Genomic DNA, 25,906 nt, shown 5'->3' on the forward strand with positions numbered 1-25,906 from the left:
GGAGGCTCGTGATGCTGGACTGAAAGGTCATGGGGCTGAGGTGGCTCTTGACTCATGGCAGCTGGCTCCTGATGTGGAGCTACGGTTGGCTGCGTCTGTGGAGAGAGCGGTGAAGTCGGGTGTTGCCTGCCTTGTTCTACTGGCGTAGTGGTCTGAGTGAGACAAGGCCGGAGCCCTTGTAAGTGCTGCCATCCTGAAGCGTCGGCAGCATCAGGCACTTGCACTACAATCGTCGCCCTTCCACTTTTCCCTGGATCTGCGGCCCCGGTCATCAGCTGGATGTCTCCTGTGATTGCAGCCACCAAATCCTGGAAGTGCTGAGTCACTGCATTGGTCTACAACCAGAAAGCATGTGCCCTCCAATCTGTCCCCCATTGTAAATGCCACTACCTGGGTCGGTTCATGCAAAGCGGACACTGTCTCCACAATGTTGTTGCATATCAGAGCATATCCACAATGTTGTTGCCTATGGACTCTGAAGATGGTCCCCAGAGCACACTCATTCCTGTAATGCTCTTGGAACATGCATCTCTTAAGGTGTGCACCCATAACGCCTGGGTCCCATGACTTTTCAGTCCTCGGCTGCCTTCCACTCTGCCTCTGTGAAGGAGGGGCCACATCCTTCTCCCACTTCTGACGTCCGCCAATGAGCTTACCTGGCTATATCTAACTGGCTTCACTGGTGGCTAGAACAGTTGAGCCAGGTGACTCGAATGCTGAAACGGAAGGGCTTGGGGAAGCCAAAAGAAATGTACTTTTTCCAACCTCCTGGAGCTCCACCTCACCTGCATTCTGGTGGTTTTATGGATCTGTAGTAATAAAAATCAAAAGGGGTAAAATGGTTAAGCAAGCCCCCCCTCAGGATGCAGTCTCCATTTTAAAAAGGGGTGGAAGGCTAGGTTGGTGAAACGCTGCAGAGGGCTACCATGGAGATATCCGGTGTTTAGGTACTCGCCTCCCAGCCGCATGATGCCACTGACCTCTGCTTCCGTCACTGCCACAGTGACATGCTGAAGATAAAAGAAATAGGAGATGAGAATACAGGTCAGACCAAAGTAATCAGCAAGGGTAACAAACGGCCAGGGAGCAAATATATAGCTATAAAACAATGATAAAAGGACTGTTTAAAAACAAATAAATAAATAAAGTAAAAGGAAACAACTATTAAAGGCAAATTACACAGCATCCAAAATAAAATTGGGGAACTGGAGGCAATAATCTGTAGCGAGGAACCAGATGTAGTCGGAATAACTGAAACATGGCTACATAAAGAACTGAGCTGGCAGCTAAATATTGCAGGTTATAACATATCAGAAAGGATGGGGAAGGAAGAAGGGGCATGGGTTAGCTGTACTAATTTAGAGATAACTGGCAGTAGAATAAAGGGACATAACTAACAGAAGGTTAGAAACAGCATCCATATGAATTGAAATAAAAGATGAGGGATCGATCATGCTAATACAGACCACCCAATAGTGGAAAGGGGTGGAGGAAGAAATACAAAAGCAAATATGTAAAATGAGTAATGGACATCGAATAACAATCACGGGAATTTTTAACTGGCAAGAGGAGGTGGCGAAATGGGTACAGAGAATGGAGTTTTTACAATTTGTGCAGGACTCCTTTCTTACACAGTTTTTAAAAATCCCAACAAGAGATGGAGCACTGCTGGATCTAGTAATAATGGGAAATAAACCAGAACCGATCAGAGAAGTAAGCGTAGGGGACCATTTGGGCAATAGCGATAACAACATAATAAGGTTTCAGATCAAGCTTGAGAAGGTCATAAGTAAGACAACAAAGTAATACACTGAGGGGGAAAAAATTATTATAAGGGGATGAGAATAGAACTACGGAAAATAAATTGGAAAAGTTTACCGCCCAACAAAAAAAAGCAGTGGGAAACATTTAAAATGGTAATCAGTAGAGTCAAGGAGAAATATAACTCGCTAAAAAGCAAGAACAAACTAGCCAGTAATGATATGCCATGGATGAATAAAGAAATAATAGCACAATTGAAACTAAAGAAAAAGACATACACTGAGTACCTAGACAACAAATGCGAGGATGACGAAAGGGAATACGAAAAGGTTGGGAAAGAAGTCACTATTACATATAAAACTTCATTATAAAAGGGAGTAGTGCCTGAGGACTGGCGAACAACTAATGTCATTCCTATATTTAAAAAGGGAGATAGAACAAATCCAGGGAACTATAGACGAATTAGCTTAATGTCGGTGGTAGGAAAGATAATGGAATCCTCACTGAAAGATGGAATAGAAAAACATCTAGAAACTGAAAATATAATGGAGTAGTCAGCACAGATTACAAAAGAGAAGGTTGTGCTTGACCAACCTTATTGAATTCTTTGAAAAAGTAACAAAGGGTAGGTGAGGGTATTGTAGTAGACGTAATATATTTGGATTTCCAAAAGGCCTTCATAATAGACTCATGACTAAGGTCAGAACGTGGAGTCAGGGACAAGTACCAGAATGAATAGTAAGCTGGTTACAAAACAAACAGAGTAGGGGTTAAAGGTAGTTACTCAGACTGTTCTACAAGGATTGGTGCTGGCGGCCACTGTTGTTCACCATTTCCATAAACGTTTTGGACTTGAGAATCAGAAGTGCAATATCAAAATTTGCGGATGGCACGAAATTAGGGGGTTAATACAGAGGAGGACTGCAACAAAATACAGGACGATATTAATAAACTTCCAGAATGGGTATGAATTGGCAATTTAACTTCAATGTAGGCAAGTGTGAAGTGGTGCATTTTGGTAGAAATAATAAGTAGGCCACTTATGCCTTGGGGGGCGGGGGTGTCTAAATGGAGTAGAGGAGCCGAGGGATCTGGGGGTACAGATACACATCATTAAAAGCAGTGCCACACATTAATAAGGCCATAAAAAGCACTGGGGTTTATTTCTAGAGGGATAGAATTTAAAAGCAGAGAAGTTATGTTAAACTTGTATAGATCACACTTGGGAGTACTGTGAACAGTTCTGGTCTTCATATTATAAAAAGGATATGGAAGCACCGGAGAAGGTACAAAAAAGATTTACTAGAATGAGACCAGAACTGAGAAGTTATATCTATCAGCAAAGATTGAACAGACACTTTTCTCTAGAAAAGTGAAGACTGAGGGGTGACCTGATGGAGGCCTTTAAGATTATGGAAGGGTTTGATAGAACCAATGTCTCTTTGACATTGTGCATCAACTTGTTCTGCAAAGAGTAAAGAGAATGCAGGTGAGGCTTGCAGTTGATCACTACATCAGGTGTCACCATAGTGGTGGTGTGTGAGAGGTGAAGGTGTGTGTTTTCCTGTCTGATTCGGGAGCTGTGTAGGTATGTACTCTGCAGGATTGGGTGATCGAGGTGCACTTATACCGAGTGCAGTCTCAAGTGTCTATTGTGTGTGTGCTGCTTTGAGAGTTGAATGTGGTAGTGTCCAGGGTTGGCAAAAAATAAACTGATGCTTACCTTTCCAGCTCTGGTCAGGTTGTTAAACTACTTGCGGTACTTATCTGAGATCCTGGCAGTCACAGATTGTGCCACCTCCCTCTAGGCTCCATGACTGGCAGAAAATTCGGGGCCATTATTTTGAAATTTGTTGTTTTGGTGTAAGCGGAGCTAGTAGTACTTGCTCCTTCCGTACCCACTTAAAAAAAAAAGTCTTTATTAATTGATAATGAATTAAAAACAGTCCAAGATACTGCATTGCTGTGACCGAATGGGAGCTTTTAATACCAGATTTTTGAGGTTCAGCTGTGCTTGCAAACTGAAGTTAGTACTCTAATCACGTGGTTCACATTCTTTGTAATTGTGAAAAAGTTAAATTGGGATTGAATTTAGTGAATTGAAACTGGAATTAAACACTTGGGATTTCAAGTTATGATTAAACAGAATACTTTTGATATCTGGTGATCAACAAGGGGGAAAGAAAGGGCTAGAGCTCCCTGGATGACTCAAGAAATGGAGATTAAAAATGAAATAGAAAAAGGAGGCTTATGATAAATGTCAGGCTCATGATACAGAAAGTACAGAGAACTGAAAAAGGAAATAAGTGTGGCAAGGAGAGTGTATGAGAATAGATTAGCAGGTAGCATAAAAGGGAATATAAAAGTCTTTTATAAACATATATAAAAGAGCTAGTCAAAGGAAGGGTGGGGGCGATTAGGGACCTAAAAGGAGATCATCTTGTGGAGGCAGAGGGCATGGCTGAGGCACTAAATGAGCACTTTACATCTGTCTTCACTAAGGAAGATGATGCTGTCAGTATCAGTGAAGGAGGAGGTAGTAGAGAAATTGGATAGGGTAAAAATAAAGAGATACTTAAAAGATTGGCAGCGCTCAAAGTTTAAAGAAGAGTGGCATTGGAGGACTGGAAATATTGTACCCCTGTTCAAAAAAGGGAGAGGAATAAACCTGGCAACGACAGGCCAGTCAGCCTAACGTCAGTGGTGGGGAAACTTTTACAGACAATAATCCGAGTCAAAATTTAATTGTCACTTGGAAAAATATGTAGTGGTGAGCAGTTGTTTTTCAGACTGGAGGGATGTGTGCTGGTGCCACCCATGGGTATTGGGACCACTGCTCTTTTTTGATATATATTACTGACTTGACTTGGGTATACAGGGCATAATTTTAAAGCTTACAGATATCATGGAACTCAAATAATGTAAACAGTGAGGTGGATAGTAACAGACTTCAGGAGGACATAGACAGACTGGTGAAAAGGGCAGACACATGGCGGATACAATTTATCGCAGAGAAGTGTGTAGCGATGCATTTTGGTAGAAAAAATGAAGTAATATAAACTAAATGGTACCATTTTAAAGGGGGTGCAGGAACAGTGAGACCTTGGGGTGTACATACTAAAATCTTTGAAGGTGGCAGGACAAGTTGCAAAGGCTGTTTAAAAAAAAAAAACATCTGGGATCCTTGGTTTTATAAACAGAGGCATAGAGTACAAAAGCAAAGAGGTTATGTTAAACTTTTATAAATCATTGGTTAGGCCCCAGCTGGAATACTGTGTCCCATTCTGGGCACCACACTTCAGTAAGGATGTCAAGACCTCCAGCGGAGGTGTGGAGGAGATTTACCAGAATGGTACCAGGGATGTGCGAGTTCAGTTATGTAGAGACTAGGGAAGCTGGGGTTTTCTCCTTAGAGCAGAGAAGGTTAAGAGAAGATTTAATCAAGGCGTTCAAAATCATGAAGGGTTTTGATAGAGTAAATAAGGATAAACTGTTTCCAGTAGCAGAAGGGTCGGTAACCAGAGGACTCCAATTTAAGGTAATTGGCAAAAGAACCAGAGGCGAGAGAATTTTTTTTGTGCAGAGGGTTGTTACGATCTGGAATGCACTGCCTGAAAGGGTGGTGGAATCAGACTCTCTAATAACTTTCAAAAGGGAATTAGATAAATATTTGAAGAGGGAAAAATTGCAGGGTTATGGGGATAGGGCAGGGGAATGGGACTAATTGGATTGCTCTTTCAAAGGACTGGCACAGGCACGATGGGCCTGTATCATTCTATCAAAATTTAAGCTTTGGTAAAGATTAGAATCTTGCTTTGAATGGTCTGAATTCCATCTGAAGCTAGGTATTGCTTACAGACAAGAGTATAAGTTTATATATCTAGTGCTCTGTTATTGTGCAATTGAATTGTTTAATTTTATTTCAGGCTCCCAGGGTACCGGTGCAAGCACTCGCCATGGTAGTTCCACCCCAGGAACCTGACCAGTCTCCAGCGAATGTTGGAGCTACGCTTTCTGTCATTAATAAAGGTGAGTTTTTTTTGTTTGTTTTTATTGGTTGAGGGAGGAAGTTAATGTGCTTTCCTGTGGATTATAAATATATAGTTTCCTTCCCAATTCCCACCCATTAGGGACCTGAGTCTCAAAGAAACAACAATGAAGGAAGCATGAAGGAACATGTAGGAAATAAAATTTGTATCTAACAACCCCATTTGTTTGTTAATGGGGTTAAGCACATAGTTTCATATGAAGCACGTTTAGTTTTGCAATTTGTCTTTTTTGCATGATTTATTTAAGATCCATGTTTTAAGTAACTAAAGGAGTTTGAATGCTATTTGTGTCCCTCAAAAATAAGATTTTCTGCCTGCTAATATGGTTTCATGGACTTTTCATAGACTGTCACCTAGCTAACAGTAGGATGACTGGTTTGGACAGATTTCATGTCTGATTCCTAAAAGTGGGGTGGTAGGGGTGAACATTTTAATGGTCTTGGAGATCAGTGTTAGAAACTGCCAACTTATCTTGCCTTTTTGAGGCTAGGAAATAGAGAGGCATACATTTTGTTTGCTTTTTATGAAGATGATCTCTTACGGTATTGGTAGATTTACCTGGGGTACAATGTGCTTCACTCACCATGTTGAACAATGGGTTAACCAGTGCACTATATGGTGGATGTCTCTAAGAGCAATATTATGACTTTGAGGTGACTGCCCCACTTTCTTTGATATCGGTACTGGGGCGCTGATGGATGCTAACTTAGATTGGACTGTATTGAGAAGGAGCCAAGGTGTTTGATCTAATTTTTAATGACCTCAAAATCTCAATGCAAGTAAAGCTCGTGTGAGGTGTGTCCAAAAAGTTTTCTGTCATGTTTTCAAACCCCTATGCATGTAAAGGGAAGGTTTCCTTTGGTCCACATGAGAGATCCAGGACTGAGCCGTGGGGTGAATTTGTGGCAAAAGGGAGATACAGTTGCATGAAGGAGGCTCTGGCCTATATTCAGCACCTTGGAGGCGGACTCATCCTTATTGCAGACAGTTCCCTGCCAAAACTACCAAATGAAGACCTAGATTGAGCAGTTGGTGATGAGGCAGCCTGGTACATAGTATTGGATTTAGATGCCTACAACATCAAGGTGGTATGTATGTTGCCAGCTGTCCTACTTAGTTCCCTCCACCATGCTGAATGCTAATGTCTAGTTAAGGAGGAAACAGACCTCCACCATCTTTAATAGTCTTCTCTCAATCCATCTCTTCAACCAAACTTTAATCACCTCTATCTTCTTGGCTTGGCTTCCATTTTCATACAACCACCTGTGAAGCACTTTGGAACATTTCATTACATTAAAGACGCTATACAAATTTTAGTTTCTGTTGACAGCTGCTAGGAAGTGTTGTATGGAAGAGGGCTCTGAGACCCCACACTTGTATATATTCAAGATTCATACCTACTATGATTATGTTGAAGAGAGGCAAGCAGTTATCACTGAAGCTCGGCACCTCAGACTGAGGTATGGTGTTCATGCTATGATCAGGAAAACAATGGCATTATATGGTCAGTTTTGCTGCTCACCATGCTGTTTCTGAGTAATTCCTAGGGAGGGCTCAAACCTGTGCTTGTCAGGTAGTGATCAACCAAAGACAATCCTCCTTTGAAGGGCTGTAAGGAGAGATGCTAAGTAGGATGTCTTTAGCGCCAAGATGATGATTCTCATGATGGAAAAATGGGAAGGGATCAACCTTCCATGACTGACTTGGTAATCCGATTAATTTGCGGTTGGCACTGCTGATGCTCGACCAGCAAACTTGTTTACTCGGAAACCTGGAGTGGGGGTAGACCTGTTGATGAGGGCAGGGATTCAGCTTCACAACACTACAAGATGTTGCCCTAACTGGACACTGTTCCTTACTTTACAGGCAGTGAGAAACGTGCCATGCTCTGTGGTTAAATTCCTGGGAAATGTTTAGGCTAAGAGGAAAGAAGGGGAGGGCCTCCAGATTCATGCCAAACACCTGCCAAAGTTCTCTGCATTTAGGTAAATGTAATGTGTCCCAACATGGAGAGTACTCAGTCATATCATGTGAACAGAAATGCTGCCTGAGTGGATTTCTTAGCATGGTTTAGAGACGTATTCCTGGCGATGGGTTTGTGTATGTCAAGGCACCAGCCACCAAAAAAAATTGGAAATTTCCCTAGATTAATAGAGTCCTAGAAATATTGTGCCGTCTAAATACACACTCAAACGTGGGGAAAGGCATGTTCCCAAGAATGTCTTGAAGTATATAGGACCAGGTACAATGTTTTTTGAGGTAAGGACGAGAGAAAAATATGAGTGGATATTAGTATTTGCAGATGTCTTAATGCCAGCTGCTGTCTTTTTGGCATGCTTCAGTATCTGAACACATCCTATTAGACTCTACAGTGACAGCTACCCATCTTCACATCCCAAGGTATCCACCAACTAGGGGCTCCTCAGCGAGATAAGTGAGGGCTGAAGGCACTATACGCTCCCTTTCAGCAATTCCATTGGTGGTCTCACAGCAGTAATTTCAGTAGATGATCTGATGGGATTGTTCAAGGTGGCTCCATACTACCTTAAGTGCATGCTCCTGTAGCTGGGGGTCCTGATTGGTGTATAAAGTATTTTTGAACAGTTCTAGGATCTTTGGCAAGTGTAGCAGCTGGAATTGTAGGCAGATGCATGGGTCAAGAGATCAGCTGCTGCAGCGTCTGCTGACTTTAATGCCGAGCTCTCCAGTCAGAACTTTTTTTCTGAAAGGAGAAACAAACGCCGGTAGCCCTGACTGCCATGAAAATTCTCATAATTTGTGCAACAATAATTAGGCTCAACTGTAGTGCACTACTCAGTCTAGCCTAACTGTTAACTTTTTTATATACAGGCTATGTAATTTGTTGTTTACTAGTGTCTGCTGGGAGTGAGAGTCAACCAAGATTGCCTTTTTCAAGTTGACTGTTTTAACATCTGTTGACAGATGAGGCATACAGCTGCCTTCATTGCAAAACACTCAAAAAAAAATTATGTATCCTGTTTATATTATAATAATTCCCAAGTAATTGAAATATTTTGTAATGACCTGTGGGGATATGAAAGTTGGTTAGTCTGAACTACTTAACAGTAACACTATTTCCATATAATTTAATAAAGGGCTTCATGGTTTCTGATTTAAGGCATAGCCATCCATATCAATTACATTTTGAGACTTGGGTCCCAAACACGCTTCAGTTACTTTCATCTTGTTGTACTGTTGAGTGCTGCCATCTCCCTAGGTGAGGCAACCCCAAACTAAACTGTCCAGGAGGATCCAGTTTTTAAAAAAAAAAAAACATCCTGGTCTTGGCGATTCCAGCAGGTTTACATTGGGGTTGCCGTCTGCTGCATGAGATCTGTGCTCTGGGACTGGCAGAACTATCATGGTGATACAGCAGTATAAAAGCAGCTTTTTACAGTTGGATTTTAAGATGTTCAATACACAAGTAGTGATCAACAAATTGCCCTTTTAATGTTAATATAGTGTTTCCAGTTTTTTATGGTGGAATACATTAATTATCACCTGTTTCCTGTTGGTCAACGCCTTTTATCTAGTTTTCTCGAATTAATTAACCATTACGACTTGGGTTCTTATAAATTTAGCTTAAAAAAAATCGATACTGTACTTAACAAATCCAACCTTATATGTTTAGCAATTAATATACCTTAACGTACCTTAATTAATATTGCTTAAAGTTAATATATTGTAATTAATATGCTGTTAATTTAGTTGCATGAATTCTTTGCATCTAGTTTTAGATGCATAATACGTAGGCGACTGTCATAATGTGAAGTATTTAAATTTTTAAAAATTTCCTTAAGATTGCAACATTATAGAAATGAGCTGTCTTATTTTTCTGAAGTTGTTAAATCACTTGCTCACATTTAATTTTAAATTACTATAATATCGGCACAGGCACGATGGGCTGAGTGGCCTTCTGTGCTGTATCATTCTTCGATTCTAAGACCATTTCAGTACATTTTAGGTTATTACATGATTGACATTAAATTTTTGTTTTGATGAGGCAAACAATGTTTTAATCATTAACAATTGGTTCTAAAGATAACGCTGGTCAACTATTATTCCTAATGTCATGTCCCATTACTTAACCAGTTTTACACAAGCACAGTTAATTCTGAAAGTGTAGATTAGTAATTATATTGATGGTAAAATTAATAGCATTATTGGAGAGATTAAGGCATTGCAGGGGATAACAGAGCTTCTTAACACTGGACTCTCCAGTATGTCAAGTACCTCATTTTAGTTTTAGAATATTCATTTTTTGTTTTAAACATCCAGTTTTCATTATAAAAGCAGCTTTGCTACAAAATTAAAGGATGTCTGGAAGAGGATTTCAATTCAAATCCATTCTGCATCACAGTTCAGGGGTTGTTGTCTTCATGAAAAACTGTGCCGATCCTTTTTGTCATTTGTGTAAACACAGCATAATGTAAATCTTGGTAAAAAAATCTCTTCATTATTTGTATACAATGTTGTGGCAAATGCCAGTGTTCTTTGCACACTCAAACAAAAAAGATTTGCCAAATGCTTTTGCATGAAGATGGTGTTTCTAAGTTCATAATGATTTTGTAAACCAGAACACTTCTATAATTTTTTTTAAAGCAAAGTATTCAAGATGCTGGAAATTAGCTCACTTTGGATCAGAGACTAGCTAGTTGTTAATTGGCCATACAGCGATGGCATTAAGTCACTGTTAATACAATGAGTGACTTTGTTTACAAACATATTTTAAAACAAAAAATATTAATCCTTTTTTCTGGCAACTGAATTTTGTGAGCTTTCTTTGCTTTATCAGTGATTAAAACTTTGTGGAATAATTCAGGCTTAAAAGTTTTGAGGATTCCTTTCTGCATGAACATACTAGATTAATGAGTTAATAGATTGTTTTAAATTTCTAACCGACCAATATTTCTATGGTTTAAAGTTTGTGCAGGCAACACTGAAGCTTCAATATCCTTGTTGGATTTTTTTTTTGGTTTGCCTTTTGTAAAATATTTGTCCGTTTTTTAGGCTGCTATCATGTAGATGTCCCTACTCCCTGTTGGTGCACTCTTTCTCTCTTCTCCGCATCCCCACCTCCCCGCTTCCTTTCCCCCACAAAAAAATAAGAATTGAAGCCCTGAATATTGACCCATAGTGTGTGTGTGTGTATCTTTCAACGCTAAAGATTATAAAGTATATACAGCTATTTTTATTGATTAATGTCTGTCATCTGGAAATAGTTTAAAATATATTTAATCAATTTTCTGCCTCTCCTGAAGCTGATGATTCATTCTGGGTTATAGTTTCATGGGGATCAGGTTCCCAAGTACTTGCCCAAGTACAGTAGCTGGTCTCAGTTTGAGCCTACAACAATAACAACATCTTGCATTTATATAACGCCTTTAGCATAGTGAAACGTCCCAAGGTGCTTTATGGGAGCGTTATCGAACAAAATTTGATACCAAGTTACATAAGGGGATATTGGGACAAATGATCAAAAGCTTGGTCAAAGAGGTAGGTTTTAAGGACGTCTTAAAGGAGGAAAGAAGAGGTGGAGAGGTTTAGGGATGGAATTCCAGAGCCTAGGGCCAGGCAGCTGAAGGCGCAGCCACCAGTGGTGGTGTAATTGAAGTTGGGAATGTGCAAGAGGCCAGAATTGGGGATGTGCAAGAGGCCAGAATTGGGGATGTGCAAGAGGCCAGAATTGGGGATGTGCAAGAGGCCAGAATTGGGGATGTGCAAGAGGCCAGAATTGGGGATGTGCAAGAGGCCAGAATTGGAGGAGTGCTGAGATTTCTGAGGGTTGTAGGGCTGGAGGAGGTTCCAGAGATGGGGAGGGGCGATGCTTTGGAAGGATTTGAAAACAAGGATAAGAATTTTAAAATCAAGGCGTTGCAGGACCGGGAGCCAATGTAGGTCAGCGAGCACAGGAGCAATGGGTGAACGGGACTTGGTGCGAGTTAGGATACAGGAAGCAGAGATGCAAGTGTCAACCTGTTGTTCCCTTGTGGGGGCCGTCAAAGATTAGCTTAATACTGTCCATGCCTGATATCCATACATGTGTACTTCCCAGCAAGGGTCAATGGATAATCATCAGGAATGGCAACTCTGCCTGTCCACCCCCCCCCCCCCCCCCCTTGCCCAGCCCTGGTCCTGAGTCCATGTATACCCTGCTGCTCCAGTTGAGATCAGCTAACTCCATAAAGACTGGAAATTAAGCCTGGTGCTTTCCTGGTTCAGTACCACCATGAGCTATATTGCATGAAACTATGGAACATCAAAGAAAATTCATCTCTCATCTTGAAGTAGCCTTTTGTGAAAATTTAATTTGCAAACCTCAAGTATTTTTATATTTGAAGATAATTAGCATCTCTTTCCATGTGGCACCAGCTAACAGAGAATACTAAAAAGTTACACTATTCAAATTACATGCATGATTTCTACTGTGTAACTCTTTAAAAGAAACCTAGAGAAACACAGAACATTTTTTCAAAATATTACATAACATGAATCTTTTCTGATTTTAATGCATAATAATTGTAATTATCCAGCAGTTAATGTGACTTAGCTTGTATAATTCAAAATAAAATGTAGATTGTGAATTTTGAAGTTTTATCATTGTAAAATTTCAAGTCAAAGGTTCTTCAGACATATTTTTAGTTGCACCATATAGCATTTAGACTACACCTCCAGTATTTGACGAAAAATAAGTGGTCCAAGTGTAAACAGTCTAAATGTGATTCAGAAAAATTAACTACTTAAAGTTGCATTACTTGGCAGCTTTTTGGCGTTGTCCTGTGAGCCACTTTAAGTTCAATTAAGCTTATAATAGCTGGGAAAGAGAGTTATGTAGATATGGCATTCAAACACAGGAAGGAATGGTCAATTCTATGACAATACCATTGCAAAACTACTTTTTTTTTTAAAGTGTGTCTTAATGTTCAACTGTCTTGCTTTTTTTGTACTTTTGCCCTATATCCAAGCTTAGCATTTTCTAGAAATTCTGTGGTGGAGACTATTTAATGTAAATTTTTCCTTTCCCTCTTCCTCTCTGGAAAAAATCATGGCAAATAATTTCAGATACCTTGCAAAAGTGATATCTGGAATGCAAATACTTCATTAGATTGAACAAAGCAAATGTAGAATAGTTTATGTTCAGTGCTAGACTGAATAAAAGCCGCAAAGTGGTGAAAAGTTTACACTGGTTTCACATGGGTAAGTAATTTTTGCATGGCATTTTTTCAAACATTTTTCGTGTGCTTAGGTACATCCAAGCAGAAGTCCAGTCCCCTGCAGGTAGCGGAACAGGATGTCCAACCCTTCCACCAGTACCAGCCTTTAGAATGCATTGTGGAAGAGACGGAAGGCAAGCTGACAGAGCTGGGACAAAGAATTAACGCTATTGAGAAGGCACAGTTGAAGTCACTAGAGTTGATTCAGGGAGACACTTTAACCAAAGACAAGATAGAAGAACTAAAAAAGAGCAGAGAAGAGCAAGTCCAGAAGAAGAAAAAGATTTTGAAAGAGCTGCAAAAAGTTGAAAGGGAATTGCAGCTGAAAACTCAGCAGCAGTTTACCAAAGAGTATTTGGAAGCCAAGGGTCAACAGCAGACGCTTCAGCTCCAGCAACAACAGCAGCAATGCCCACATGGAGGACTGTTCTCTCAGGTGGGGACTGGTGAATGTCTGCCAGAGGAAGACTTTTCAAAGTTGCCTCAGGTGGACACCATCTTGCACAGAGATGGCCAGCAGCAGCCACCTGCAACCCAAATGGGGTTTGTTCCTATCCAACCTTTAGCAACACCAGTGTCTCCAAACTTTACTAGTTCTGTTTATCCTATCACTAATGTACCTGATCTACAGCGAGTAATTGTGAACCAGCCTTTGTTAGGACAGGCACAACTTGCTGGACTTGGACAGGGACTCTTAGCTCAAGCACCTGATGGATTAATGGTTGCAACTCCAGCGCAGACGCTAACTGACACTCTTGATGACATCATGGCAGGTGGGTTAAGAATTGGTCATCTTTGTACTTTACTTTTGCTCACATCTACTAGCTTTTAGGTACAAATGGACTTTTTGTTAGATTCATTGAGACACAGAACTATAGATTTAACAGCACACTAATGCTTTAATCAAACTACTGCAATAGCAAGGCTGTTTAAGCCAGCTGACTAATACCATTCCTTTCAAATAGTTCTTGATATTTGAAATAAATATGCTGGAAGTGCAGAGAAGGTCAGTCAATATCTGAAAGAGAAAGTAAGGCTAATATTTTGACTGATACTCCATCACAACTGAGCAGCCCTAATAAAGGGCCATACTTCAACTTGTTGACCTTTCTCGAGCAGATGCTTGCTAACTTGCTGTGCATTTCCAGCATTTTCTTTTTATTTCAGATTTCTAGCTTTCAGAAATTTTCTTTATAATCTCATTGACACTTTTGTCTCATTCTTCAGATGAAAAATAAAATGGGCTTGTAATTAAGGGGTAGCCACATTTGAAAATGAATTAATCACATACATTAACTTAAAAATATATACAGGGCTTTTGTTGCTAAAAAATTGGCACGTTTTGCCCTTCAGATGTATTGATGCATGGGGCAGGACCTCAATTTTGACTTTTGTTCTGCCCCATTAACCTTTTGTGATTTTAATGTGGTCATTTTATAACTGGTCTGTCGTTGTTATTGATCTTTGTCCTGCATTAGTTTAAATCACATGAAGCTGAAATAAAGAGTATTGCATAACTTGGAGGACAGTTTTATTTCATATTTTGTGTCACTGCAAAGCCAATGCCACTTTGAGTGATGCAATCTGTGCAGTATAGCTGCAGTTAAATTGGAATAAGTCTGGGATTCAGCTTTGGAAAAGAAACTACTTCCAGGAGGTCATTTCACATTGTTGTGGCTTTGCACCAGCTGCAGTCTAGCTGCCACAGTACAAAACCTTTTCTCGTTTAAAAAAAAACAATCCCAGACTGGACTGTCTTTATATTTTTAATGTTATGCATTAGCTGATGTGAAAAGTTGTGCTTTCCCCTTATTGCCGAGTGGACAGTGAAGCTCATTTACACTACAAATGCAAGTGTTGCCATTAAACAGTAGTTTAGTATAACTGCAGCACAAGTCCTTTCTAAAAGTTTTCGGTAAATAATATTCAAAATAAAAAATTATATTTCATGTATCAAGAGAAACCAAAACATTAGAAATACAACTGAACCTCCTGTTTCACATTACAGCTGATGTGCTTCAAAAGGCTGTTTCCCAATCAAAATGCTTTATTCTTGCAGACTATGAACCTAAGTGAACTGGTTCTAACTCACCACACACTGTACAGGTATCCCTGTATGAAGGAATAGGGAATTGTATAATTTTCTGAAATGGCCAAAACTTTAAACATCTAGTGTTGAATTAATCTGATCTTGGCCTTGTTCTTTTTAAGAGTTTAAGTTGGTTTGTCTTCTGATGGAAGATTTTGGTTGGAAGTGCATCATACAGCTGACTGCTTTTTGTCTACTGTGGTCAATACTTGCAGTATTAAGGTATTGTTGAATTATTTACCGGTCAAAATGTCAGAGGCTAGCCTACTGTCTCCGTAGTAGTGGTATGTATAAATATCATGATAAATCTAATGTTTATGAAATTTGAAATAAAATAACTTTAAAAGCATAATGCTAGTTGTAGTTTCAGGCCCTGTCTTCTAAGCATCATGCTAGTTTGAAGTTGTTAAACAGAAAGTATTGGGAATAAATTGTCATAGTGGTACACTTTTCTAATTTCAGAAATGTGGTTCTCCAGTGCCAGATTATACTTGATATTCATGGTAGTATTTCAATTAGTTTGAGGAGAGGGTGTAAAATGTGGATCCAAAATTCAAAATATTAGATATTACAAATGGATAATTCTGAAAAATCTGTTGAATAGTTTAGTCAACAGGAATCTGCTTTGTTTTTCTGATTTAATTGGACTTTAGCTCCATAGAGCATGTACTTAAGACTCAATCTTATTGGATTTCTTAGTGCACTGTTAGTTGGCTGCCGCTAGATGTTTGTAGTGTGTGTTTTAAAACTCTGCTATTGCTACAATTGTAAATTACTATAGTGGCACCTAGTGGTAGTATAATGACACCCTAGGAGTAGGTTTGAAATTTATTGCAAGCAAAAACCCCTTCACAATCAGAAGTCTTAACACAGCCAGGCCATTAAATATTAGCACTTTTTTTGCAGGCCTGTTTTTGTGTTGTAATTTTTATGTAATTCGAAGTATGTTAAATTTATTGTGACTATTAATTTGGACTATGAAGTTACATGAAAAAGTGAGTTATGAATTTTAAAGTTCTTTTAAAATGAAAGGTAATTTCCTTTTGACTTAAATATAACTGAATTATGCTATTTGCAACAGCTTGGAATGGATAGCAGTTGCATTAAACAGCTAACTTTTTGTCCCTGTAGGAGGTGAGACTCCTTGTCCTCTTATTGAGGCGAGATTCTCACTTTAAAACATTTGTCCCCTTCCTTGGGTTGTCCCATTCCACTCATTATTAGCAGCTAAGAGGGCTGAAACCAGCAACTATGAGTTGCACAAGGATGCTGAGTAGATGGAGAAGGAAGAATGCTCTCCAATTGTGTGTGTTGTGAGAATGGAATTCATCCCATTTCAGGAATCGGTGGTCAGCATTAAAGCACCCCCAGATCAGGGTAAAGTTCTCTCTATTCTACAGTAGCCATATTCCTCAGCCTTAACCTTGGAAGAGCACTCGCTACTTGTACCAGTGTGATGCTTTCCATTTCCCATGCCACTGATCAAGTAGTTTCTCTGAGTGAGATTGCCAAATTAGGGACAATTTTGTGCTATAGGACCATGCCCACTCGGATCTGGATTGATGCTGCTCAAACTAGTGTCACACAGGACCATTACAGTCAACAGCCAGAAGAGCTTTTCATCCCATCAGTCTGGGGCTGGACTTGAAGTCAGGTTCTAAAGGTAGAAAGCTAAGGTCTCATCCACTGTACCATCCACCCTGTGTGTCTGCCTATATTATTACTGTCCAAGGAGCAAGATTGGGTCACAAATTTGCATATTTGCCAGGAACCTTGTGCTATGAATAGTTTTAAAATCTTGGCAAAGCATTCTAATTTCTTTTTGTCTCCTAATGAAGAATCCTTCAGAAATTGTTCCTTGCTCTAAAATGCACCTGTTGTTTTTGGGCAGTGACTTTTCCTGGAAACTGAAATTAAATTAGCCAGTTTTCTGGCGCATGATTGCTGTTGTGATTTTTGATGGGAAGTTCATGTGTGGATATCATTTGAGGGTAGGATGTTCAGTTGTGATTACCCCCACACACACACACTTGCACACACCCACTCTCACATAGCCCATTGACATACTCTGGCCAGGCTTATGCAAGAAGAATGGCCACTTAACTGAATATTCAGAACTTCTTAACTACTCTGGAGTGGTGGATAGCAGCCAAAATGGGAAGGTTACTGAAGACTATTTAACGTGATTAGAACCACTTAAAGATTAGCCTCAGTTATCTAAACAAATTTCTTGCAGATAGACTTGGGTCTTCAACAGTGTTCATTACCAGTACAAAAATAGAAATTTAACAATAAAAAAAACACAGCCAGATCAGAGGCTTTTCATTGTGTAGGGAGGTGATTTCCTGCCAATGTTCACACACTCTGGAGGGTGGGGGGAGCTGTCTTAAATTGCAAAAGACAATGTCATTTGTCAGTTATTCAAAGGAAAGGTTCTTGCTGAAAATGTTAGTGTACTGTGACAGGAATAATGTGCTAGTAAGATATTCTTTTTAATTCTCAAGCCTCTTGTGCAAGCATTGTGCCAAGTCTGTCCCCAGGCAAGCCGAATCTAACGACCCCACCTCCACCCCCCCCCCCCCCGGAATTCTCAAGGGCCTGTGGATCCCATGTTGAAAATCTATTCTTTGGACTGAAAGTACTCACCCTTGCCTGGCTAGAGTATTATAAAACTGGTCTACCTATTTTTTTAACTTTAAAACCATCCTAGCCAACATTCATCTCTCAACCAACACCACAAACAGATTATCTGGTCATTTACCTGTGTGTGGGAACTTGTGCAAATTGGCTGCTGCATTGTGCATTACAGTAGTAACTATGTTCTTTCAATATTTGTTTCAGTTCAACTAACAACTCTTAAGTTGCAGTCTGACTTGGAAAGCAGAGGCTGTAGTACATCGCCACAGCAAAATACTGCAGATGCTGGACATCTCTTGTTTATCTTGCAAACTCAGCCCCTGAGTTAAGCTTTTAATTCTGAAAAACCATGAAAAATGTATTTTTGGAACCTTTTATTGTAATTCTATTTCATCCAGGGTTCTAGAATACCAGCCGTACCATTTTCCAATTACAGTATCTAGGTGTTTCTTAAATAAATTCCATACCTTGACCATTTTTCTTAGCAACCTGTCCAGTTGTTGATCACACTGAGTGCAAAGAAATATTTTTGCCCTTTGTCCTGCTGGACTGGTGTATCAAAAACTTATCAGTTTGCTTCACTTTCATTATTGAGTTAAATATTTTGCATACATCCATTAAAAGGTACCTTCTGAGGTATTTTTTGAGGCCAAAGAACCTTAGTTTATTGAGTCATTCCTTATAGCTTTTTTCCCTCTGCCAGTGGGGATCAGCCTCATTGCATTCTACCCTATCTCCAGGTTGTGGATGACTTCCATATGTGACGATGACCAGAAGTGTATGCAGTACCCCAAGTGTAGTGTAATGGGGGAACTTTACGACTTCAGCTTGACTTCTGGAGATCTGAATTCAACTGACTACAGCAATATAACCCAGCATCCTGTTTGCTTTGTTTATCGGTGTTCACACTACAGTACTTGGACACGGTGAGTGTCGAGTTAGCTATTGCCTTTTGGGTCTCTTTCAACTCCACTTTCCTCTCCCCATGGCAAGTTCTGCCCCACCCATGGACTACCCATGCCTATCTTCACTTCCAATATGCAGTACCTTGCATTTGTCTGTATTGAGCTTCATTTTTCACTGCATAGCTCACGTCAAAACTTTATCCAGTTCTTTGTAACATCTCGGCTGCCTCCTTGCTTGTTGTCATCTGCGAATTTAACTACGACTGCGATTACATATCATTAATGTGTACCAGGAACAGAAGGGATCCTACTACCAGTTCTAGTATTTTCCCCACTCTCTATGGTGATCTAGCTCCCTTTATAACTGCCCTTTAGCTAGTTACCAATCCATGTCTTATGATACCCAGTGGCTTAATTTGTAAAAGAGACTCTCGCACAGTACTTTATTAGATGCCTTTTGAAGTCAAGGCACTCTGCGTCATATGCTTTGTCTATCTTTCCCCTCCCCAGAGCTGATGTATATTATGATACAGAACAAAGTTCATTGAGTAAAGGATGTCTCACACTTACCTCTTGGCCTGTACTGAGTTTGCTGATCTCAGCAAGGAAGTAGTAATCTGTGCAAGGGAGGGTATTAATTAGCCAGGATGTTAATTCCTAATCCTTATCAAGTAACTTGTCGTGGAAGTGCTCATATGAGGATGTAGAATGAGGACATGCTAGGGCTCAGCTGCGAAGCTCCACACAGTCAAATAGCCTGCCAATAGTCATTGTCCACTTTGGTGAAGCATGGCATTTTGGATGACATACCCGTGGTTTAGAAGCATCCTATAGAAGGAAAGAATTTCAGTGTATGTATCGTTTCATATCAGGATGTCCCACTTCATAGCCATTGAATTACTTGTGAAATGTATTGTAATGTAAGCAAATACAGCAGCCAATTTGCAGACAGCAAACAAATAAGGTGAATGACCAGTTAATTTGCTTTTGGTGATGGTTAGTGGAACATTGTTAGCAAGGATGCCAGAAGAATGTCTTGCTCTTCTAGAAATAATTCTGTTTACATCCATCTGAACAGGAAATTGGGTGGGTTTAGCATCTCATTTAAAAGGCAGCATCTCCAACTCTGTAGCGCTTCCTTAGTACTTTGGTGTTAGTTTAGATTATCTGCTCAAGCCCTGGAATGCTTGAACCCACAACCTTCTGACACCGATTCAGGAGTGCTATCAACTGAGCCAAACTGAACCATATTCTAGTTTGAGTTACTGCCTTGAGTAGAGGTAAGGGGAGAAATATTTAACTGCAAACACACACATTATTCCTGCTGGGTTATTGTTCCAAGGGTGCTGATAACCCTTCGATACCTTACTTAAGTGACCATTCTTCATGCATGGGTCAAGATGATGAATATTGGTATGTTGTTTGACCACAGGGAGCAACACAATCCAGTCCACTGTCTATACTGTGCACTTTTCCAGCAGATAGTGACCAGGGGTGGGAAGCATGACAAATTACTTGCTCTTTTGCCCCAGCTACACTATGCACTCTCTCTGCCCCCCCACCCACCCACCTGTGATATGCTCAAGGATGCTGAGATATAATTGTAGTGCCGCCGTGAGAAATCAGCTTGGACTCCGTGGAGACGAAAATGAAAAGTAGTGCCTTTCTGGTCAGTGTAGTTCAGTAAATAGTACGTCTATCCATTGAATCATTGGGGAGCCCACATGTTCATTATTTTAATTAGACAGCTAAATGTTGCTTATTAATTTGGGGATGGCATGTTTTCCATCACACAGGAAATGACTAATTGAGTCACTAGTTTCGCATCTAATCTTTACCTAGTTTTAGAGGATCATTGTCAGATTTTAGGATTGGGTTGCCATACCACCTTCAGGAATAATGCATGGCACTAGGACAGCAACTGGAAAATTCAAAAATTGCAGATCACGCACCTAAGAATTGTACAAATTAAGCTGCTTTAGTTGGACTTTCTATTTTCAAGTGGAGAGTGGGGAATGAGAGAAATTATTTCCATCCGAACAATATTTCCGTTTGAAGTAATACTACCCATTAAAGAATTCCCCTTGTAAATTTTTTTATCCCAGTGTTCAGTAAAGCAAATGCAGTTTTTTTTTCTATTTGATGTGAATTAATTCCAACAATAGTAAACCTGCAACATGCAAAGCTTATCATCCTGTTGAAAATCCTTTTATATATAAGATGGCAAATGGGTGCATCTGTTATGAGGACAGCTATGTCATAAAAATGAGCTGGAGATTTGCCTTCAATGAGGCCCAACTAACAATGAAAGGATTATGCCTTTATGGATGTATACGGCACCTTTCCATCCTTCTACCCATCCAGACATTGAAAAATAATTTTTTGGATGTCTTGCATACTAAAATCAGATTTATTCTGTTTATAAAGCAGTTAGTGTGAAGTTGGGGCAAAGTGGAGGAGGCCTTTACTCTGTGACTCATGTTATCTCTGAGTTTGAAGTGCCTGATGCTGGCATTGTGTGGGAAAAGAATGGTATCCCTGAAATCTGTCACAGCTGAAAAAATTCAACCCCCTGCCCCTATTCCTGTGGAGGAGACACACCATTTCTAGCAAATTTTATCTCGTTCCCACTGATGTGTAACACTCAAACACTTTGGAGTCCAGCATTACTTGATCTTGCTCAGTAGTCCAGAGAGTTAGTGTCAACTTAAAGGAGACAGGCTGCCATCGCATGTGAATTCAATCTCCACATGGAAAGGGACCAGTTTACTAAAGTTTCCATAGGAGCTTTTTAAACTATTTTCAGCATATTTCGTGGAGTCCCAAACAAGTGGTTATAAATACATTTTGGCATTTGATAGGAGTTACTGGATAATTAGATAGTCTCACAAGATGGACTTGTTTGGGGTTTTCTTGCATGAAACTACCTAGAATCCTTTGGATTACTTCCAGTGTATTCTGATTAGAGCACTTGTTTTCTGAGCATTGGTTCTCTAATAATTAATTGTTTTAATTGCAGCAGCTGTAAAGACTCTTTGACCTTCTACCATTTGACTGAAGTAATCTTTAATGATTTTTTTTAATAGTGTTTGGTAGTCTAGATTACTTCGACTTTTCAATTTAACCAAAGAAGAAAATTGGAACTGACCAATTATTGTAGAACTTGTCAAAGTCTTTTTTGATGGAATATTTTTTGTTATACATGTTCTGTTGATGTATATTCAACTTTTTTTGGTTTATAAATTCAATCTTCAAACAGATATGCCTTTTTGAGGAGTAAGGTTAAGAGGGCGCCATCCTTGTGGGACTACTTGGGCTATAGTTCAAAACTATTAAACTTCTTTAATGGAGATTCTTCAATTTTCTGTAGTGCTATGTTGCTTCCTTATTTAGGTATGTAATACTGTCTTGTATATTACTGGCATAATAATTGAACAGCTTTCTGAGGCACTGGCACGGTTGGCTGTGTTAAATTTGTTTTAAACACTTTCAATATTACATCTTAAACAGAATGGCATTTAGGTTTTATTTCTTAGTTATTTAAATCTAAGTTATATCTACAAAATGCTATAAGTGTCGCTGTGTTACAAACTAGGTTCTCCCTTTCCAAAATGTGCTTGTTCTGCGTGGAGGGTTGCCTGCACCTACCAAAACTCTATAGTTCTTTCTCATTTTGATGTGTCTTAATTTTGAGGAAATGACGATTGATTTTGTCTTGCAGCAGTGAGTAGTAGAATACCTCCTGGACCGAATGCTTCTTCCCACACTACAACACCCCCTACTCCTCAGCCTCGTACTCAAACTCCAAGTCCAGTTGTTTCTCCTTCGTCAATGCTGCCCCTCTATCCTTCAGTTGAAATTGACGCGCAGGTATGCATTCCGTAAGCATGTAATACACTGGGAAGTCCTTAGTAACATGGAAATTTATTGAATATATTTTTATGAATTATACAGTATGCTATTGTTGGTGCTTGTGATACTAAGATTTGGATGAAGTCAATTTATGAAATGTGCATGTTTCGTGATTGTTAATGATTTTCATAAATATTGCTGCTCACTGAGTGTATGAATGTGTTGCTTCTATATTATGCAGTTGATTGTACCTTCATTGCTGTGCTGTCTTTTTACTTAGACTGAAAGTAACCACGATACTGCATTAACATTGGCTTGTGCTGGGGGACATGAAGAACTTGTATCAGTGTTAATAGCTCGTGGTGCTAACATTGAACACCGGGATAAAAAAGGTATGCATTAATTTGTTACTAAGACCAGCTTTCATTTAATTAGGATAGGTAAAACAAGATTCTAAAGCTGCTGAATTCAGTAGTGAGTATACTTTTCTGAGTACAGGAAACTTTGTGCTATCCGGCACCGACGGGACCGAGCTGTTGCCGTTCCCTCAAAACTGCCGGACACACCAGCGTTAATGTTGAAGCATACGGAGCTTTTCATCTCCGTATCTGACAACAAACACTGTTGCTTAGCAACAGCTTCTAAACAGTCGGCCCGTACCTTGGAAGCGTCTCTGTAGCTTAGCAACAGCTTCAGAGAGACTTTGCAGAGCCTGACTGTTGGAAAAAAAAGCCACGAGAAGAAAAAAAACCTAACAAAACTGCTCCTGATTTTTTGCCGGTGGCTCGAGCTTGCCGGGCATTTAGCCTCCGGATAACACAAAGTTTCCTGTATAAGAATATATCCAATCCAGTTTAATGGGGAATCTGGGGAATCTTATTCGTGGATAATGTTGAGAAAGAATGCTTCAATTGCTTGTTACACTTTATACAAGGATAAGCCTGGTTGCCTTTGGGACGAATAGAAGGGTGGCTGAGGCAGGTATCTCCGTATCAGCTGAATCCAGGTCCATTCATCAGGAAGATTCTTTTGCTTATGATTTACTATTATTTATTTTTTTCCTCTGCCTTCAAATTTCTCACATGCTTTTTACACCTCGTGTGACTTGCAATTGGTTTTGAGTAATAATTTGATATTTATTGGAGTTTGAAAATTTGAATCTGACCACTGTACTTTCTGTAGTAGGGGGAAGGGGCAGAGTAGAAAGGAAATAGGCCAATTATAGCACAGAAACGGGCCATTCAGCCCAATGGGTCCATGCTAGTGTTTATGCTCCACACTAGCCTCCTTCCATCTTGCTTCATCTTGCCATATCAACATATCCTTCTATTCCTTTCTCCCAGTGAGCACAGAGCTGCCTTACTGGACTGCATGAAGTGAAGTTCTTAGCTCACCAACCAGTGGCCAGCAAACATGACCACTTCAGATGTTCTGCATGTGTTGTCAGGGTGGCATCATCTCTGGAAGTGTCCATAGAAACCACCTCCTCTGGAAGCAGCACTGATAACTCATCTTCATATGATTTGGGGATAAGTTTGCTCCCTATATTTCTCAATATAATATTGTATCCATTCCATTTATATTGCACCCCATCTAACCTTTTGGAGGTGGACAGTCATTTTCATTATTGCTTTACTAAGCAGACCTTGGTATTCTGTTGTGAGAAGTCAGGAGTTTCGTATAACTAGACAGCTAGTAGGTAAAATTAACGTACAAGCTCCATGCTTTGTACAGAGGCTTGCAAAATGGCTGAGCGCCTACTTCCTTACTGATTGGCTGATGAGATGGATTATGGGATATTCTACCTATTAAAATGTCATTTACAGGCTAAATTCAAAATTGTAGTATTTAAAATACCTGTAAGATTTCAACATGGCCATCCACACACTTGAATATTATTTAGACCTTATTTATAGGATCATTATTGTTGGTTAACCTGCCCTTAATTAATGTAATGGTCTGCAAAAAGCTGCTGCCTTGGCGGTGATGAGCTGACTAATACAGACCATATGACTATCTTGTTTGTGTGGCTTGATATCAAACCGTGCAGTACATTTACTCAAAAGTTATCTCATGGCATCCAGAAGTTGTATATCACTGGAGGGAGAGTCAAAAGAGGGATTACTTATGCTTAAAAGATCTTACAGGGACTTTGCATTCCCAACTTTCTTGTTGATGGCCTAGACTTATCCTCCATGAGCAGTAGGCTGACCTTGCTAGGTAAAAGATGTTGTTTTATTCCTGTCTTCCCTTGCTAGTTCCTTCCACAAATGAGATGAGTACCAAAGGTGCACAAAAGCAACCCAGCAAAGACTCCCTGTTTATATTCATTTGGTGTCCCCTACTGCAGCATGGCTGAAATCAAGAATTCAGGGTGAAGATCCAATTTTATTACCACTCTGATGCCACACATTGAACATTATTAGTTTATATGCAGTCTATCTAATCAGTCTATTAAAATATTTAACTATTTTTGTTCTGGTTAGGTTTTACTCCACTTATTTTGGCTGCTACAGCTGGACATGTTGGGGTTGTAGAAATTCTGTTGGACAAAGGTGCAGATATTGAAGCACAATCTGAACGCACCAAGGATACACCATTGTCATTGGCTTGTTCTGGAGGAAGACAAGAGGTGAGAGACCTTTCTAGTTAACTGTTCAGTAATGGTGGTTATATACAAGTGTAACACGGCAATGTTGTGGAAATTCCTTGTTGCATTTTATCGATGTATAATCTCTAATTTAATGAAGTAAGCACTAAGATTTTAAAACAGCTGTTCAATTCAGTAAGCTCAGACATTTCCCTTGATTGAATGTATTTTATGCAGTTTTATCAGAGCATAGTAACAATGGTCTGTTGCAGTAGTAATCATTGGTCAATTTTTTGTCATAGCATTGATCACAAAATATTGATACTAAATTTCATAGAAAGTAAAACCATAGGATGATTCAAATTTAGCATTTCATATACACCTTGTCTGAACAGTATTCTACCTAATATGGAACCATTATTGCAGAATTATATAAACAGTGTTTGATAGTTATCAAATTTTGTTGACTTCAAATTCATATCTGAACTTTTTTGAATATATCTTGATTAAGGTGGTGGAGCTGCTGTTGGCTCGTGGTGCAAACAAAGAGCATCGCAATGTTTCCGACTACACACCTCTCAGTCTCGCTGCCTCTGGTGGCTATGTTAACATCATAAAGATCCTTCTGAATGCTGGAGCAGAAATTAATTCCAGGTATTGCAGCTGATAGCTGAGTTGATGCAGATATAGGAAGCATACCCAGAAATCATCCATGTTGCCCTCTCATAAACTTAAAATGAAAATACAGGAGTGTAGATGAGATGGGCCAGAATTTGCTGGAGTGTGCC

At 39.6% G+C, this 25,906-nt stretch overlaps 1 protein-coding gene across 15 annotated transcripts in view; it reads left to right on the plus strand.

The window, feature by feature from the left end:
• Window positions 1-25,906, plus strand: part of ankhd1 (ankyrin repeat and KH domain containing 1) — a 170,232-nt gene that overhangs the window by 98,226 nt on the left and 46,100 nt on the right. For 13 of the 15 annotated variants that reach the window (XM_085995510.1, XM_085995499.1, XM_085995503.1 and 10 more), the window contains 6 exons: window positions 5,688-5,790; window positions 13,078-13,818; window positions 22,398-22,546; window positions 22,809-22,920; window positions 25,015-25,160; window positions 25,630-25,772. In XM_085995510.1, the coding sequence (XP_085851636.1) occupies window positions 5,688-5,790; window positions 13,078-13,818; window positions 22,398-22,546; window positions 22,809-22,920; window positions 25,015-25,160; window positions 25,630-25,772 (1,394 nt within the window). The remainder of the gene's footprint in view (window positions 1-5,687; window positions 5,791-13,077; window positions 13,819-22,397; window positions 22,547-22,808; window positions 22,921-25,014; window positions 25,161-25,629; window positions 25,773-25,906) is intronic. The other 2 variants (XM_085995511.1, XM_085995512.1) reach the window with 2 other exon arrangements.

The sequence above is a fragment of the Somniosus microcephalus genome, chromosome 8, assembly GCF_052327205.1.
Source record: "Somniosus microcephalus isolate GS21.2 chromosome 8, FLI_Smic_1.0, whole genome shotgun sequence".
Taxonomy (NCBI): Eukaryota; Metazoa; Chordata; class Chondrichthyes; order Squaliformes; family Somniosidae; genus Somniosus; species Somniosus microcephalus.